The sequence below is a fragment of the Piliocolobus tephrosceles genome, chromosome 5, assembly GCF_002776525.5.
Source record: "Piliocolobus tephrosceles isolate RC106 chromosome 5, ASM277652v3, whole genome shotgun sequence".
Classification (NCBI taxonomy): domain Eukaryota; kingdom Metazoa; phylum Chordata; class Mammalia; order Primates; family Cercopithecidae; genus Piliocolobus; species Piliocolobus tephrosceles.
In genome coordinates, this window is record NC_045438.1 from 12,534,274 (window position 1) to 12,550,316 (window position 16,043).

General features: G+C 44.2%; 1 protein-coding gene across 1 annotated transcript in view; it reads right to left on the reverse strand.

Annotated features, from left to right (window-relative positions):
• Nucleotides 1-16,043, reverse strand: part of AGPAT4 (1-acylglycerol-3-phosphate O-acyltransferase 4) — a 150,424-nt gene that overhangs the window by 100,193 nt on the left and 34,188 nt on the right. Inside the window, exon 2 of the mRNA XM_023223650.2 lies at nucleotides 6,248-6,514. Coding sequence (XP_023079418.1) covers nucleotides 6,248-6,425 — 178 coding nt within the window. The 5' untranslated portion in view covers nucleotides 6,426-6,514. The remainder of the gene's footprint in view (nucleotides 1-6,247; nucleotides 6,515-16,043) is intronic.

A 16,043-nucleotide genomic window follows, 5' to 3' on the forward strand; every position in this document is an offset into this window, starting at 1 on the left:
TCCTGGAACCCTTGCTCAGTCCAGGGGGCAGGGTTTTGCCTTTGGGTTAGAATCTTATACCTGCAGGCAGAAGGAGGCCTGGGCGGGTCTGAGAGGCTTGGGTCTTTTAAATTCCTTTCCATCTGACTTGACTCACCAAAGCCACTGTTGTGCAGCTACTTTGAAGGGCGAGATCACCAGTTTTAGGATCATGTCCACCCACAGCCAGTTATCTGGGAAGGTGATCACCATCTGGGAACTGATACAGATGACTCTTTGGACCTTCAAAGAGGGGACCCAAATTTGAGGCTGTGACCTCCCAGCAGAGGTAGCCAGTAGGTCCTGCCCAACCCTACATTTTGACAGGCTCGAAGGCAGTGATATGAAGGGTTAGGACAGGGGCCACTCAGGGACACTCCTTTTCTGACATCTTAGAGATGAGTAACTATTGGGACAAATGAAGGAGTCAAAACCTGTTTGGAACTCAAAGAGTGAAAACTCCGCTGAGATTGAAATGAGAAAAAGCAGCCCTGTCATTAATCAGGCGGGGAGGAGAGGCACAGAGGAAGCCGGCTGCAGAGTTAGCAGAACAAACTGTTTCTCTCAAGGTCATGCAGTGGTTGGAAAAGCCACAGCGATGCTCTCTTTGGGGGATCCACAGCTTTCTTACCGACGACACCGCAGACTTCCCTTGTATTTTCGTTTGTGGGGTCGGGGGTGGCCCACACCCAGTTGTTGCCTGGCCAAGTTGACAAACATCAGGGAGCTGCCGCCCTCCGTCTTTTCTCACTTCTCAGAGAGTCAGAAAGGCAGCCAGGCAGCGCTGGAGAGCTAGGTTCCCTTGGTATAAACTTTTAACACATAGAATGAAAGCAGATGATTGCACATGGATGCGGCCAGGATTGCCCTCAGTTACCATAGCGGAGGCTCCTGAGAGGTCACCTTGCCTTTCCTGTGCTGCCGGCCGGGAGGGTCTGCAGCTGGTAGGAGTGTCCCCAGCCTGCTGATGGTGGGTTAATATACAGCAATGACAGCAAAATGAAAGTGCTGGCCCAGCACCCACAGCATCATCCTAAGGCCATCAGAATGACAGATGACCTCTCTCAGGGGAGCTCCTAGGCAAAGCAGGGAAGAAGAAGGAAGAGAAGAAGGAAAGCTTGTTTTGTTTTACAACTTGATGATCCAGTGTGCAAAAAGTACTTTGTCCATAAGGAGGAGGAAATCCAAATTCAGGCCTCACCTAGCAGGTCGCCTGGCAGTTACACACCTGGAGACAGTTTCCAGTGCTGGCAGAAAAGCGAATCAGTCTGCTAGTGTCTGGGATTAGAATGGCATACACAGGAAAGCACACAAAACCAACAGCTCGCACACCTTTCAGGGCAGAGATTCAGAAACACCAGCCTCTAGTAGGTCTCATGTTATGATTCATGTGCCAAAGACTGCTCTGTTCCACTAGCTTGTCTTGTTAGGTTTTCAAACCTACCTGGTGACACCCTGGTCAATAAGCACATGAACAGACTCAAAATTGAGGCACCCTTGCCCAGAGGAGGGACTAAAAAGCACAAGTCCCCAACCCAGATGGAAGACCTGACCGCCTTTTCGCCCCAAGGCTCTGGCTGGGCAGAATATCTGCTTCCTCTCAGGAAAGCAGTGTTGAGATCTCTCATTCTCCGTGGTCATCGATTTCAGACAGGTTCCACTCATTACATGACTTGCTCTGCACTTTCTCCAGCAACTCGGAGCTCCCAGTCCTCTTGCATGCACAGCCCTTCCTGCCACTGTTCCTGACTGTTACCAGGCCCTGATCCCACCTTCCAGATAGGAGCAGACCAACTTCTGCCAGGCCACCCGGTCACTGCCAAATCCCTTCTAGAGTAGCAAATCTGAAGTGACTTAGACATCCTGAAGTATGTTACAAATGTTTATTATTATGCCAGGGAGACACAGATACCATTTTCACCACTGCACGCAGTAGTGTTGTAAGAGGTAATAATGGAGCTTACTCTCCTTTTGTGAACCTTCTACAAATACGGCGGCAAACACTCATCAAGTGTGCGGTGCAGTGGGGGTGGTGAAAAGGAAGTAAACAACTTCCCAAGAGGAAAATCAAAAATTCTAAACCCTTTATTAGAAAACGATTGGAAGCCTGGTCAACTCTTCCATCCCTTTACTTCAAATGTAGCTGAGTGTTTTGAAGTTACCTGTCCAAGTAACGAACCAATAGGAAGAAAGATCAAGACACCCTTGCCAATGCCCCCACTCTTCCTCCTTCCATGGACACAAATTCCAATTTCCATCCTAAATGTGATGTACTTTAAGGAATTTCTAAAGCACTTTCAGACAGAGCATCTCATTCTGCATTTTGAAGCAGCCATTGTGATTGGCCCCGTTATTTGGACTCAGAGAGTTTATGTGGCTCACCGAAGGCAATGGATGGAGCCTATAGCAGGGGAGGCAGAATGTGTAATTTTGCAGGCTCGCACTCCAAATTCTCACTCCCTTCTTGCCACCATGTGGCCTTGCCCATTAAAGGAAGATGTGTAGCTGTGCATCCAACAGCCGTTTAAAACCATAAGCGTCATAGTCCAGGAATATTCAGTGGCAGGCTCCAGCTCATAAAGCCTGTTCACAGCAACACTGAATTTGGAAGCAAGGCACCAGGGCTGGGGGTGCGGGGTGGGGATGGTCAATACTGAATTTGGAAGCACAGCACCAGGGCTGGGGGCTGTAGAATGAGGCTGGTGTCCACTGTGTTTCATTTCACTGGCCCTTTCCAGGACAATTAGGTCATCGGCAATCCTTCCCACCCCCTGCCTTTTTTTTTTTTTTTTTTTTAACTCCGACATTAATAGATTTTCCTAATCTTTCTGTTTTGTTTTGAAATCCACAATGTCAGAAAGGAAAAAAAAAGCCAGTCTTGGCCACCTTTCCCTAGAGATTAAATGGCACATCCTGCTTAGTGGAAAGGCAATGAAATTCTACCCTTCACCCCTCTTCTTCTAACTTTCTTCCTTCTTTTTACCTTAAAGAAGCTGGCTGCATCCTCCCTTCCTCCTTCAGCATGCCAAGCCAGCCTGACTTGGCCTTTTCCTTTCTACAAATCTAGGCCAAAATAAGACAAAGCGACCCTCTAAAAATCATCCATCGAGATTATATTACTTTGAACTTGTTATTCATGAGGTTGGTTGCTGCCAGTAGAATAAAATTCTCTGCTCGGTGTCTCGGTGTGTCCTGCTGTTACCCAGGCTGTCTTTACTGCTTGTTTTGTTTCTATTTGTCTTTTACATCAGCATGGCCTTTTGCATGAGAGCTTTACCACACCAGGGCTGGTAACCGCTTTGAACTTACTTGTTAACACACCAAGCTCTTAACAAATATTTAATGAGATAAGAGACAAAGACATAGCTCTGCTAGACGACAGTGAACGCAGAGATGGAAGGGCTCCGTGTATCAAGGAAACATTTTTTTCTGCCTTTTCCTTAGAAAATCAGCTGCAAATGATGAATGCTCATGACTGTCTAAGCTCAGAGTGACTCATACGCCAGAAGACACAATTAAAGGCATGAACAGTTTCTATCTTAAGTCAGAGGGAAGCAGAGGAGAGTTACAGCACAGACGCTGCAGAGTCATCTCCTAGCTAAGCTGCTGAATTCGCCACGAACTGCCTCCTCCTCTGGCTGATCAGTGGCCCAGCAAGGTTTCCTAAACACTCTTTTTACACGGCCTTGGTTACTGTGAAATAATTGACAGATGAAGTCTGTCAATTATCTAGAGCAAGGAAAAGGAAGCAGGAAGAGAACAGCCCTGCTAACACGTATGGGGATACCAGAAACGGAGAATCCTGGCGAGGATTCTCTCAAACCTGGGGATAGTTTGCACAGGCTTATCGCCATAAGGTGCCCATGAGCCACCCAGGATCATCACCCTCACTTTCTACGGTATTCTCTTTTCCCAGCAGCCAGGACTGCTCGTCTAGAGGGAGAAATCTTCCCTTCCCGCTTCAGATTTTTTAAAAATGCTTCTACTATTGCTTGGCCCAAAGCCCTAGGAAGCCTTCCTCCGGGGCGTAGGCAAAGGTCATTGCTGGGGTGCACCTGGATGGAGGTGCTTCCTCTGGGGAAGAAGGCACAGAGCATCACTGGGTATACGTAGATGGAGGTGCTTCTAGGTCCTTCAGTGAAATTAGACTGCCCTCCCTTCATTGCACCCACATTGAGATGCCAGTTATCTTAGATGGTTAATTCTTGAGTTTCATTTGGAGTTTGTTCTAAATAATTAATTTGTGATGGGTAAAAATCTGCCTTGCTTTCTGAATTTGTTGCCCATCTTAATTTCCACCAGAAACAGATATGCTAACGCATCCTGGGAAAAATATCTCCACAATTCCTGCCATAAACTTAGCATATCTTTACCATCTATCAAAAGAAAAATATGGTGCTCTCGTGGACTCTGATTCCAAATCCTGTTTCTTATTTCTTAACTGCAAACGAGAAGCTCAACTCTTAACCATCCACTTGAAATTTGGGTAGGGGTTATCACAGTACAAACATACTGGATTTCACATTGCAAACTAACAGATTTTGGAATCTCCATAGGTGCATGCGAGTCACGTAAATGCAGGTTTCAATGAAAAGCATAATCAGTATTGCTTTGGTAAGTTTAAATTCTGCTTAAATAGAGACCAACTGCTAGAGGGTAAAAAGACATTTAAAATTATAAACATCTTTTAAATCTCGGTCGACTATCTCCTTTCCCTTGATTACAAAAGCTCATCTCTCTTCAAACAGCTACAGTTCCTGTCCAAATCATCCCCTACTGTCTCTGCGCTGTTTGGACAAGTTTTTCCTTTTTCTGTACCACCGTAGAAGCATACATACTAGGAGACTATTGCTGAGTGACGTCTATGACAAGGAAAAGTACATTGCGTCGTATTGGATTGAATTGGTGGTTGTACCCAATGGGCCACAGACAAATAGACTAAAGTTGCTGTTTTAGAATGACAACTCAATCTTAGGATCTTATGAAGACTTTCAAGACATATTTCTGGAAAGCATCATAATACAAGACATGGAAGGTCTTGCACTCAAACTATATCTGAAATAGTATCAGGCATATCTGCAAGTTCTGAGTTGGGGTGAAGAAAGTCATAAATAAGGATATGTCTATGACTTTTTTTCCTTACAAGTTAGTATTCTGAAGTTTAACAACTAAGACTGGATCAGTGATAATCCACTTGGATAATTATACATAGCTTGAATTGTTTTGATTCAAATTCAAATTTGATCATTTTATTTAAATGGTATCAAAAATATATCAATAATTTTGGACTCTTGGCATAATCTTAGATAGCTGATATTTCTTAATAGCCAAATTTTTTAAAAGCTCATATTTTAAAATATATTCATACCTACATATATCATTATTAATATCACACTGCGTTCTCTACTTTTGAGAATAGGTATAGGCTTAAGACTAATCAATACCAACAGCAAAATGCATTTCTAGATGTCCCAATATACTCATTCATCTTTTCAATTGTTGAAACTCAGGCCAATCAAATTAGTCATGTTTGAAATGGCCTAGCATAATCAAACATACAGACACATACACACACACAAATGAGTGTACTTAAAAGTGGAGAAATAGGAGTAGGGTTGTGAATTGTATCAATGTCAATTTTCTGGTTGGAATATGCTATTTCAGTTGTGCAAGATGCTACCATAGGGAGAAACTGGCCAAGGAGTGTACAGGATTTCTCAGTATTATTTGTTACAGCTTTATGTGAATCCATTATCTTAAAATAAAAAGCTGAAGAAAAAAGGCAAGGAAGAAAACAATATAGTATACTGCCACTCGTTTTTTAAAAAAATATATGTATGTATACGTATCTATATAGACATATACACGGAAAGATGCACATGCATTTACAAGTATAAGAGCTATATGTATGCTATTTCTATAAGGATAACTAAGAAAGAATTAATACTGATTGGTTCTGAGGATAACTAAAGAAACTAATAGAATGCGTATTTACTTTTCGTCGTATACCTGTCTGTGGCTGTTGAATTTTGAGCTACTGGCATTATTCATTCAAAAAATAATTTTGGGGGATTGAGAACAAAATAGCCATTTCAAACCTAAAACAAACAAAAGCAAAACAAAAAAACAGCTCAGCACACAATGAAAGCCTAGTGACTCCATATCAAGAGCCGTAATTCTGATACACACCCACAATAAAGACGAAAATATAGAATCTTAAGTATCTTACGGCTTGAGATGCAATAGGACAGTCTGCAGTTGATCTTCCGGAAAAGCTGCTTGTTAATTGGCCAGAGGAGGAGAGTGAAGAGCTGAACGGTGTTGATGATTAGCCCCGAGGCAATAAAGACGTAGCAGAAGACCAGGTGGCACAGGAACTGAGACTTCAGCAGTCCCGCGAGGTCCATGATGTGTGGACGCTCTTATTCAGAAATAAATAAATACCCACAGTCAAAGATTTCCAGAAGGAAGAAAGATCCAGGACTCAGGAAGGCGTCTAAAACACAAACAAATAGGAAATGTTAGCAAAAACACAATGTGCTTTTAGAGTCAGAAAAAAAAGTGCTCTGAAAAGAAAAATATACACTTGAGGTTAAACTCATTGTGCGTTAGTTGATTTATCTTCATTTCGTCAACATTGATGTAGTGCTTACTTCCTGTCGAGCACAGTCTAAGCCCTTTAACAATAATCCTTCCTTCCATTCTCCCAATATCCTCTGAGGTTGGTACTTTCATTACACGTGAGGAAACTGAGGCCTGGAAGGTGGAGCCACTCGGCCAGGGTTCACCACTTCCCAGCTGGGCAGTAGCTGAGCCAGCCATGGAGCCCTGGGTACCACTTGAGTGATGGCTGCCCACAGGACAGGCCACAAATCCGGCTTCCCCTCCTGCTGCCATCGCGGCCTGAGCCCCATTCTCTCACCCCCAGCCCCATGCCATCTCCCTTCTCTCATTTGCCTCCTCCAGATCCCCGCTCACCCCTCACTTCCAGCAGGACTGCCCTGAAGTCAAGCCTGCCCCGGACAAGGACGAGGACATACCCAGAGTGGGTGCCACCCCTCAAGCACCCAGGACTAGGGAAGCATTTACTTGAAAACCACCACTGTTTCTCCAGCACATGAGAGCCATCACTGGCACAGGGTGGGAGCTTAATTCTTAAAAATATTTGTAGAATTATTTAGTGAAGGTAGACAAGGGCTCAATTTTGAGGATATCAGTAAATACAAATAACTATGAAGGTAAGAAAACTACCCCCACCACACCCTGGTCCACACACACAGACACACACACACACACACACACACACCCCAACACACACATCCTTAAGGGTTCTGAAATCAGAAACTCAACATATACATACAGTTAGACTCACAGTCCTCTAATCAGTCTCCAGCTCAAAAGAGAATAATGAAATGACTTTATAGTTTGGGAAATAAACGGTTTCCTTTGAGGAAAAGGGCAGGAGTTTCAAATACTCTGATGAGAAGGAAAGCTGAGAGCAGCGGACTCGCTTGTCCTGGAAGCAGAAGAGCCTTGCAGACGACCCCAGGAAGACGTCTAATGTTACAACAAACTTTCTAACAATAATAGTGGAGAGGCCCTAAAATTGTTACAATCTTTATTAATAATGAACAATCTGTATACAGATGGTCCTCGACTTATGCTTCCGGAAAATTCCCAGCTTTACGATGGTGTAAAAGCAATATCCATTCAGAGAAATTTTAATTCGAGGTCATACAACTCTTCTGTTTTTCACTTTCAGTATAGTATTCAATAAATTACATGGGCTATTCAGCACTTTATTATAAATCAGGCTTTGTGTAAGATGATTTTGCCTAACCGTAGGCTGACGTACATGTGCTGAGCACGTTTAAGGCAAGCTAGGCTAAACAATGATGTTTGACAGGTGAGGTATATGCAATGCCTTTTTGACCTACAATATTTTCAATTTACAATGGATTTGTCGGGATGTAATCCCATCATAAATTGAGGGGCATCTATAAGAGTTTCACACATATGATCTCATTTTAAGGCTCCTATGAATCCCACAAGATGAGTATTCTTATCATCCCATTTTTCAGAATAAGAAACTGAGGCAATGGTGAGGTTGGGCAATTGCCTATGCTTGCCACAATCGGTAGCTGATCTTGGGGGTCAGTTTTAACTCTGAGCTCTTTCTCCTGCATGTGTCAGGAGTGTTTTGCTCCTGAGATGCAAGGCAGGAGCTCTCTTGGGCTCAGAACTCCCCTTTACAGAGCAGCCCAGAAATTACCCCAAGGGCAGAAGACAGCACAGCTTTTAGTGCGGTCACTCCTGGGCCATGCAGGTTGGCTCTGAGGACGGTTTCAGGCATACGGAGAGTCACAGGAGGCATGTTTGCACTTACTGGAACTATCTGGAATTCAGGCTGCATTCCTGCAAGATTCCTATACATTTCTGATAGAAAGGAAATGGGAAGAAGCTTTTGGCCTGATTTCTCTGAAATCATCTTAGCTCCACTGAGACATCCCATTCTCTAGGCCCCAGAAGCTCCACTCTCTGGCACAAATCCAGGCCCTGCAGGGTCTGAATCCTCACATCTCTGGCCTTCGCAGACAGCACTTCCACAGACATTTCCAGGCTGGAAAGCTCCGTACTGAGTTTCAACACTCCCAGGCTCCCACTGAGGAATAAGCGTTAAGCTGGCAGCCCCCGCTCAGTGCACTTGACTTTGGGAGCCACATAAATAGGAGGGGTTTACATGGGTTTGCAGTTTGGCAGCAGTAACAGTTTGATGTTGAATATTCATGCAGTTTGCCCATTGTCCCCGGATTAGCCACTAATAGCGTCAAGACAATCCAGTCAGGCCAAGCTCAAGTTTTCACTAGGTTTCTGGGGTCTAGTGTTTGTAAATTACTTGACAAATCCATTGCTTTGCCAATTCTACACTAAGAAAAGGAAGCCAGCTGACATCGGAAATGCAGGGGATGAAACACTGCCTTCCTCAGTGTCCAGTTTAATATTAGGGCATTAGGAAGAAAAATTAAGAATTCTTTTTTTCCTTATAAGATTTCAAGGTAAACTGAAATTTTACCATATGCCCTCCAGTAAAACCCTCACTAGTAATGCATGAACCAGACTCTCACATGGCATTGGTGAAGTGTAAAGAGGAACCCCAAGCAGAGGAGCCTAAAGAGAAATCAGACAAGGCTTGGTGTGTTTGGGGTCTTAAGTTTCAGCTCCACTTCTGTCCTCAAGGCCCATTTCCTAGCCTGGTGTGTGGTGGTTGCATGTGGGCTTGAGAGTTCAATTGCCCGAGTTTGCAGCTCTGCTCTCTCTCTTCTTGGTTGTGTATTGGAACCCTGTTTTGGGCACATTAACTATTCTGCACCTCAGTTTTTCTATCAGTAAAAAGGGACAACAGAGTCTGGCCGGGCGCGGTGGCTCACGCCTGTAATCCCAGCACTTTGGGAGGCCGAGGCGGGCGGATCACGAGGTCAGGAGATCGAGACTATCCTGGCTAACACGGTGAAACCCCGCCTCTACTAAAAATACAAAAAATTAGCCGGCCGTGGTGGCGGGCGCCTGTAGTCCCAGCTACTTGGGAGGCTGAGGCAGGAGAATGGCGTAAACCCGGGAGGCGGAGCTTGCAGTGAGCAGAGATCGCGCCACTGCACTCCAGCCCGGGAGGCAGAGCGAGACTACGTCTCAAAAAAAAAAAAAAAAAAAAAAAAAGGGACAACAGAGTCTACTCAAAATCCCAGAGAGGCTATTGCTTTTTGATTTTGTGAAACTTACACGGATTCTCAAATTTATATGCAAACGCCAAAACAAGAATAGACAAGGCATCCTCTGAAGAAGAACCAGAAGTGCTGTGAGGTGTTAAATAATTTAACTGACTTTAGAATGAGGGCTGAGTATTAAAAGAAACATGGCTGAATTATGTCGGGGCGTGTCTGGAGGGCAAATGTGTGACATAGGTCTTAAGTTCGTTCCAGATAGAGGTTTTGGGGACCCATCCGGATTAGTCCATTCTCACACTGCTATAAAGAAATACCTGAGACTGGACAATTTGTAAAGAAAAGAGGTTTAATTGGTTTATGGTTCTGCAGGCTGTTCAGGAAGCACAGCGGCCTCTGCTTCTGGGGAGGCCTCAGGAAGCTTTTACTCATGGCGGAAGGCAAAGGGGGAGTGGGCATCTTACATGGCAGGAGGAAGAGCGAGACAGAGATGGGGGAGGTGCCACACACTTTTAAACAACCAGATCTCAAGAGAACTCACTCATTATACAGTACCAAGGGGGGACGATGTTAAACCATTCATGAGAACTCCACCCCGGTGATCCAATCACCTCCCACCAGGTCCCACCTACAGCGGTGGGGATTACAAATTCAATGTGAGATTTGGGCAGGGACACAGATACAAACCATATCAGCGTCTTTCCCATCCTGAATAAAACAGTACTTTGTCTTCTAATGTGGCAATTAGCCAAGTTCATGTCATGCTGAGGAAAGATGGTATAAATATCTGGCCAGCGATGAAAATAGCTGGAGAGAAACATTTCAAAAATACTTTGCCTATTTCCCTTTTAGCTTTGCAAGTACCTACAATGTGACGGAAAGAGTCTTTCCAGCAAATCCACTTCAGTAGCTTATTATACGAGGCAAGGATATGACAAAGAACTTATGCTGTTTCTGAGCATATCAGAGCAGTACTCATGGAGTTTCTGGATCAACAGAGAACTAGGAAACTGCTGCTATGCCATATTTCTGTGAAAAAAAAAAGAAGATGCTTCTTACTATCAAGGCCAAAAATGATGAACTCATGTGCTTGACAAAGCAAAGATGATGTATTGCCTTTTTCTGGGTTTTGGTACTTATGAAATGAAACAGCAGGTGTTTTCCCATCAGTGAGCTCAGAAGCAGCGTTTAAGCTTTACTTTTTCCTAGGATTCACCCCATGACCTTGAAAGACCCTAGGGATGGGAGTGCAGGAGGCCAAATCCTACTAGGAATTCACTTCCAACAAGTTCACACAATGAAATCTGGCTGCAGAAGCCGGCACAGTTACCTCTGGGGGCAGACAAATGACCCGATGAGGGCTTAAAGCAAACATTTAGAAGTCAGCAGGAGGCCGGGAGCAGGGGCTCACACCTGTAATCCTAGCACTTTGGGAGGCCAAAGTAGGCAGATCACTTGAGGTCAGGTGTTCAAAACGAGCCTGGCCAACATGGTAAAACCCCATCTCCACTAAAAATACAAAAAAAAAAAAAAAATAGCTGGACGTGGTGGTGGGTACCTGTAATCCCAGCTACTCAGGAGGCTGAGGCAGGAGAATCACTTAAACCTGGGAGGCTGGCAGGGCGCGGTAGCTCATGCCTGTAATCCCAGCATTTTGGGAGGCCGAGGTGGGTGGATCACGAGGTCAGGAGATCGATACCATCCTGGCTAACATGGTGAAATCCCGTCTCTACTAAAAATACAAAAAACTAGCCGGGCGTGGTGGCGGGTGCCTGTAGTCCCAGCTACTCAGGAGGCTGAGGCAGAAGAATGGCATGAACCTGGGAGGTGGAGCTTGCAGTGAGCCGAGATCATGCCACTGCACTCCAGCCTGGGCAACAGAGCGAGACTCCATCTCAAAAAAAAAAAAAAAAAACCTGGGTGGCAGAGGTTGCAGTGAGCCAAGATGGTGCCACTGCAACTCCAGCTTGGGTGACAGAGTGAGACTCCATCTCAAACAAAAATAAATAAATAAAAGGCAGGGGGAGGCTTCTCTCCAGATAATGAGTCCCAGACAAACTACAACCTAGGAAACTAAGGCAACATGCAAAAATTGTGGAAACACAAAGACATTTTTAAATCATAGAGAATAGGAAAAATGCCAGGAAACCCTATCTGGATACATTATTGGAATTTTCCAGAAGGCAGCACCTGACCCATGAACTCAATGTACATCACCTGAAAATGACCGCACCAGCATTTAAAACACAGACGAAAAGCAGTTGTCACTAGGAATCATAACAGATTCAAGGAGACATAATCTAATCCAAATTACCTTTATTTCCCAGGCCACTGGTAGATTAGTAGATACTGAATTTAGCCAATCATCTGGCAAAGTCTCTGGCAGTCCTCAAGGGCACATATTGAAAAAGTGTTGGCTATGAGTCTATGTGAAAGGAGCTCATGGCTATTCGAGAAAGTAGGTAACCGTCGTTAACATTAGCACGGCTTCTTACTAAATACCAGAAGGAGTCTCCTTCAGCACCACTTGGATGTAAAAACTGAGTCATTCATATAAGGCTGGGAGAGACAAAGGGGGTTAAATACACAGGGGATGTTGACTATAAGCCAACAGTGTACCAAAGCGGGTAAGTCAGCTGGTATAGACCTTTAGAGAATATTAGAATACACTGAGTGGGAAAAGTTCACAAAGAAGTATAATTCTTAACTGTAAAATAATAATGTGTGCATATATGTCATTCATACCTACCTCTATTACTATATCTATAACTATCTATTAATAGTGGCTATTATGGTTGATTTCCTTTTCTTCTCTGTGTTTTATCATCCTTTTTTATGACGAGAATGAAATCCACCCCATTCGGGACACAGAACTGGACAGATTCCATTTCCCAGCCCCCGTGAAGGTTAGGTGTGGGCGGATGAAGGGCATATGCCACAAAGGTGAGATACTTGCAAGTCTCTGAGGGAGAAAAGGTACACTGCTTGCCAACTTGAGGAAGGACCACAGGGTTGACATGCTCTATTAAAGTGAGCAGAAAGGTGATCATCCAAAGCACCAGACAAGAGAAATTCTGAAATGTGCAGGCAACGCGAGACCACCTGGAAACCAAGCACTGATGTATGTGTGCGTGTGTGTGTCTGTGTGTGTGTATGTGTGTGTGTGAGACGGGGGTCAGGGGGGCAATGCAGCATAGTTGTTGGAGCTTCCGCTGTGGAGAGGGCACTGAGAGTCAGGCAGTCAGGCTACAAATCCAGGCTTGGCCACTTCACAGCTATGGAAGTTGATTAACTTACTTGGCCCTCACTTTCCTCACGTGTAAAATCAGAACAATAAACTTCAGCATGAGGTGGTTGTAAGGATCAAGTATAGTAAAGCATTTGAAACACTTGCCAGGATGCCTGCAACAGGGAGCTCCCAAGTAATGGGGGATTTTTCTATCATTTGCAAGAAGGCAAAGAAGGAGCATCTAAGATAGATGACTTCGTCTCTCCTGGGAAAGCCAATGAGGTGGTCAACTCAGTTTTCCTTCTCTACATATCTAGATCAAGACATTGTCTTTAATTTACCTGTAATGTGTTAAAGCATCCTCCCCCAGATGTTTTCATTCTAACCTATACTTTTTTGCTCGTGACTCAGAAATGGGAAATAATGCAGTCACAAACACTCACGTGTCCTTCACCTTCTATAACTATGTAATCCTCCCAAAGTGTGGGATGGAGATGAGGTGATAGGGTTTGGCTGTGGGTTTGGCTGTGTCTCCACCCAAATCTTACCTTGAATTGTAGTTCCCATAATCTCCACGTGTTGTGGGAGGGACCCAGTGGGAGGTAACTTAATCATGGGAGTGGTTACCCTGATGCTGTTCTCGTGATAGTGAGTTCTCATAAGATCTGATGGTCTTTTTTAGGGACTTTTCACCTTTTTGCTTGGCACTTCTCCTTCCTGTCATCATGTGAAGGAGGTTGCGTTTGCTTCCCCTTCTGCCATGATTGTAAGTTTCCTGAGGCCTCTCCAGCCCTGCAGAACTGTGAGTCAATTAAACCTCTTTCCTTTATCAATTACCCAGTCTCGAGTATGTCTTTATTAGCTGTGGGAGAATGGACTAATCAAGACACATAAAAATATGTTAAAGTGCAAACGAGACAAATTCTCTCGCTCTAGCACCGAATTTCTCAGGTACCATTTCTACCATGAAGTTCTACAGACACAGACAGCCAGGCGTATACACTCTAGCACAGCGTTTGGTCGACGGGACTCCTGAAGTGAGTTATGTATGGTGTAAGGCAGATGGTACCATATGCTGCCCAGCCTATGTTGGTGAAAACATAAGCAAATGAAAGAAAACTCAGAATTTCCCCATGAAAGAATACAAACCGCATCCTTCTCTAAATACAGAGAGCTGTCAGTTTAATGCATTACATTAGGCAACAAGATAACCTTAGTTAAGACTTCATATTCTGTCTTATTCAAAATTCTGAAGCTATGAAATAAGCATGAACTTCAGTCAAACTCAGAAAGACAGGCTAAACCTGAAATGGGATTAACTCTGCCACAAGCTGGATTTAAAAGGTGTTTATGTGTTTGTTCTTAATATATATTCACATTGCAGCACTCAACCAGGTCAGAGTTGTAGAAAAGGCAAAACTTTCTTTCTTCCAAAGAAATCAGTCCAAGAAGAACTGCTGAAATAATGCTCCTGCGCAATTTAGCATCATCATTAAAATCTAAACACTTTATTGAAGCTCTTTTGACCTCAAAATCCAGAACATACAAAAAGAGATCAAAGAAACGAATGCAAATTCTTTTATACCACTTTTTACATTCCAAACTAGGCTTTTTGTTTTTAATGATAATACTCCATTCTACAGAGATGAGGTAGAATGGGACTTCTAGCTTCAGTGTGAGTACAAATCCATCTTTTTAGTAAGCAACTTCACACACATATAAGGACCTTAAACAGCTTCATACCACTTAATAGTAAACAATTTCTGACTATCTTAAGGACAAAATTAACTTTCAGAAAATTCCCCATGTGGTTTCCAACACCAAAAATTAGAAACAATTTGTATTTCTGACATAAGGAAACAAAAAACTGAATTATGGAAGACCCACCAAATGGAATAGGTGAAGTGTCACTAAAATAGGTTTGTAGTAAAATGAATACATTTTCATTATGGTATTAAGTGACAGGATACAAAATCACGTGGAAAAAATAATCACAAATCTAAAAAAACCGGAAGAAAAAGAAAGCCTTACCAAAACACTAACAGCAGTTATCTTTGTGTACACACACACACGCAAGTCTCTCCACCTGGAAGCCTGGGCTGGGTTCAAAACTACAGCTTCAGCATCTTGATCCTTAGGAAGAAACTGACAAGGTGCACTCCAATATCCCTTCCAAGCCAAACACATGGATGCCCTCCCAAGGCAAGCTTTTCCCTCTACGCCAGTGCAGTCTTCCTCAACAGTGATTAAGGGATCCAGCTCTGCCGCTCTTCCCCAACTCCCGTCTACAGAAAAGATTCCCAAGTGGCCCAGGTTAACCAGATGAATAAAAGAAAATAAAAACTTCACGATTGGCAAAGACAGCAGCACAGCTAAAGTGGGGACAGCTGGCAGATTCTGTTTCTGAACCAATATTTTGGTCTCCAGGACACAGAATCCCCACGGACTGCGGTGCCCCCAGAGGAGAGGGGAGTGGATGCAGTCCCAGGAGAAATGAGGGAGCTGGTGTCCAGCACACACTACATTCAGATCGCCAGCACTCCTTCAGGTCGGATGAATGTGGCCAGAGTCTCCACGAGGCAACTAACTTGTGCAGGCCTGAGGAAGGTGCTCAGTTCTCACTCCTGGCAAACAAGGCTGGGTTCAGTTTTGACTCCCTTGGAGTTCGGTTGGCCTAATTCCTTTTTTTTTTTTTTTTTTTTGAGACAGAGTCTCACTGTGTCGCCCGGGCTGGAGTGCAGTGGCCAGATCTCAGCTCACTGCAAGCTCCGCCTCCCGGGTTCATGCCATTCTCCTGCCTCAGCCTCCCCAGTAGCTGGGACTACAGGCGCCCGCCACCTCGCCCGGCTGATTTTTTGTGTTTTTATTAGAGACGGGGTTTCACCGTGTTAGCCAGGATGGTCTCAATCTCCTGACCTCGTGATCTGCCCGTCTCGGCCTCCCAAAGTGCTGGGATTACAGGCTTGAGCCACCGCGCCCGGTCTAGTTGGCCTAATTCCTAAAACAAAACAGGAGAGAAACTATTCTAGACTGGATTTAACTGTCTTTGGGAAGAGCTCTAAGTAAAATAGTCCTCA